This window comes from Zootoca vivipara, chromosome 4 (assembly GCF_963506605.1).
Source record: "Zootoca vivipara chromosome 4, rZooViv1.1, whole genome shotgun sequence".
Lineage (NCBI taxonomy): Eukaryota > Metazoa > Chordata > Lepidosauria > Squamata > Lacertidae > Zootoca > Zootoca vivipara.
Window position 1 is genome coordinate 56,089,211 of NC_083279.1, and position 3,057 is coordinate 56,092,267.

Sequence of the window (3,057 nt, forward strand, 5' to 3'; positions counted from 1 at the left end):
TCAGGGAGCTCCTTCTGGGATGTGGCTCAAGCACCAATACAAACACTGAAATAGACAAACAACAATTTTTCCAACCACATTTTTCAACTGCCACGCCTCCCTGCTAACAACCATTGCCTAGCACCCGTTGCCATGACTCTGTTTCTCCAATATTCCATCTTCCTGACCACTGTGTTCTCTTTACTATATACTACATGCATCTCTTCTTCTTCATGTCCTTCTTTCCCAAGCTCCATCCCCTTGGTCTAAAGACTGCAGCTTGAAAAGGGCCAAACTCCTGCCCTGCAGACGAGAACTCCAACTAGCCATGCTCCCTGACAATACCACAGATATGTCGCATGATTTCCACTGCGCATGCGAGTTAGGTGGTTTGCCATTGCTGGCTTTGTGCTGAGGACAACAGACCGCTCAGCTCGTTTGTATATCAGAAATGGTGTACGCTCTCTCCTTCAACCTAGGACAAAGCAAATTATTGCATTACAGAAATCCAATATAAAGGACCCACCTCCCCCCTCTACCTACAACCACGTGCCCTGCTGCCGACACGGTCATCGCCACCATACGCATCTATACACACACAGTCGCTGACAGCCTCCTCAAAACTTTCTTCTTTCAGTGTAGCCATAGGTGCATGAACTAGGGACCACTCCATCCTGGAGGGCGGGAAGCTTAATGGAAGTGAAAGAGAAGTAAAGAGAGTAGTAGTATATTTTCCTTCCTCTCCCTCTTCCTAATTCTTCTGCCTTTTACCCTATCTGAAATAATTTTCACCACAGCTGGACTGCTTCTTTCCCCCACCCTCTCGGCAGCCACAACTTTCCATCCCCTCAGCCACTTTCTATGTCTCCTCCCTGTGGCATCTTGGCTCTTTTCACGGCTCCCGCTTAGGGCCATGGGTCTTCTGACACAGGGCTCCCCGATGAGCTGGGATAAGACGCAGCAGCATGTGGAACATGTGCGCAAGCACGGCATCCTCCAGTTCTTGCACATCTACCAAGCTGTCGGGGAGAGGCTCAAGGATTTGCTCAAGTGGGGGGATGAGATAGAATACATGGTGGTAGCTTTTGACCATGAAAATAAGAGAGCACAATTGTCCTTAACTGGAGAAGAAATTGCACTTACTTTGCAAGACAAGGTTGAAACGGTAGACACAAACCATCCAACTCTGTGGAAGCCAGAATATGGACGCTATATGGTTGAAGGGATTCCTGGACAGCCATATGGAGAAACAATGTCTGAGTTTAACACTGTGCAAGAGAACATGAGGAAGCGTCGGCAGGAAGTGGCATCACTGCTGAAACAAAACGAAGCTCTTTGCACTATCACATCATTTCCAAGATTAGGTTGCCCGGGATTTACGGTACCAGAGTATATCCCAACGCCTGTTGAGACAGGAGCCTCCAAGTCCCTCTTCTTCCCAGATGAAGCCATCAGCAAACACCCCAGGTTTGGTACTTTAACGAGAAACATTCGGCACAGAAGAGGGGGGAAAGTAGTGATAAACGTACCAATATTTAAGGACAGGAATACCCCATCGCCGTTTATAGAAACATTTGCTAATGATGATGGTGAAGCAGCAAAAGCAGCCATGCCTGACCATGTATATATGGATGCGATGGGGTTTGGAATGGGCAACTGCTGCCTTCAAGTAACATTCCAGGCTTGCAGCATCTCTGAAGCAAGATACCTTTATGATCAGCTAGCCACAATGTGTCCCATTCTGATGGCATTAAGTGCTGCAGCTCCATTCTACAGGGGCTATGTGACGGATGTTGACTGCCGTTGGGGAGTAATATCTGCATCGGTAGATGATAGAACCAGGGAGGAGAAGGGGCTGGAGCCATTAAAGAACAACCGCTACAGAATCAACAAATCCAGATATGATTCCATAGATGCTTACCTCTCCGAAAGCGGCGAAAAATACAACGACATTGATTTGGCAGTAGATAAAGAAATCTATGAGCAGCTGGTAAAGGAAGGCATTGACCATCTTTTGGCCCAACACATTGCTCACTTATTTATTCGTGATCCATTGATTATCTTCGAAGAGAAAATACACTTGGATGATGCAAATGAATCTGACCACTTTGAAAATATTCAGTCAACGAATTGGCAGTCAATGAGATTTAAACCTCCTCCTCCCAATTCAGATATCGGATGGAGGGTTGAGTTCAGACCAATGGATGTCCAGTTAACAGATTTTGAAAATTCTGCGTATGTTGTATTTGTGGTGTTGCTGACACGAGCCATTCTCTCATACAAGCTAGACTTTCTTATTCCTTTGTCCAAGGTAGATGAAAACATTAAAGTGGCTCAGAAACGAGATGCTGTCCACCAGGGCATGTTTTATTTCAGAAAAGATATTTATAAATGTGGAAATGCTGCTGTGGGCGGATGTGACCCAGCTCAGAATGTTCCAGAAACAGATGCCGAAGAGTATATCTTAATGAGCATAGATACCATTATCAATGGGAAGAAGGGAATATTTCCTGGGTTAATTTCAATTTTAAACTCTTACCTTGAAAGTATGGAAGTGGATGTGGATACAAGGTGCAGCATTTTAAAATACCTGAAACTAATTAAAATGAGGGCATCAGGAGAGTTAATGACAGCTGCTCAATGGATGCGAGAGTTTGTCACTAACCACCCAGCATACAAACACGACAGTGTGATTACTGAAGAGGTGAATTATAGTCTGATTTGGAAATGCAACCAAATTGCTGAAGAACAAGCTGAATGCCCTGAACTGCTTGGAGCATGCTTTAACGAAGTAAAATGCAGTGAAACTAAAACTGATGCTTTTTGCTGAAATGCTTTAATCAACTGTGGGAAATATAACACATTCTCTGCTGGAGCAGTAGCTACATTGCTGGTAAATATCTGCAGTTTTGTAATGCGAAGACCAAAATAGATTCTACTTCCATTTAAGATGGACCGATCTGCCAGAATATTCTCTTAAAACTCCCTACAATAGGCACAGTCTTATACTTATGCTTTATGCTGTGTACAGTACATGTAAATAGTAAAATGGTTTTTTTTAAAAAAAAAAACATCAAT

At 44.0% G+C, this 3,057-nt stretch overlaps 1 protein-coding gene across 1 annotated transcript; it reads left to right on the plus strand.

Moving 5' to 3' along the window:
- The first annotated feature begins 892 nt into the window (after positions 1-892).
- LOC118085721 (glutamate--cysteine ligase catalytic subunit-like) lies at positions 893-2,809 on the plus strand. The gene has a single exon (XM_035116680.2). The coding sequence runs from the start codon at positions 893-895 to the stop codon at positions 2,807-2,809; it is 1,917 nt and encodes a 638-aa protein (XP_034972571.2).
- Positions 2,810-3,057: the final 248 nt, after the last annotated feature.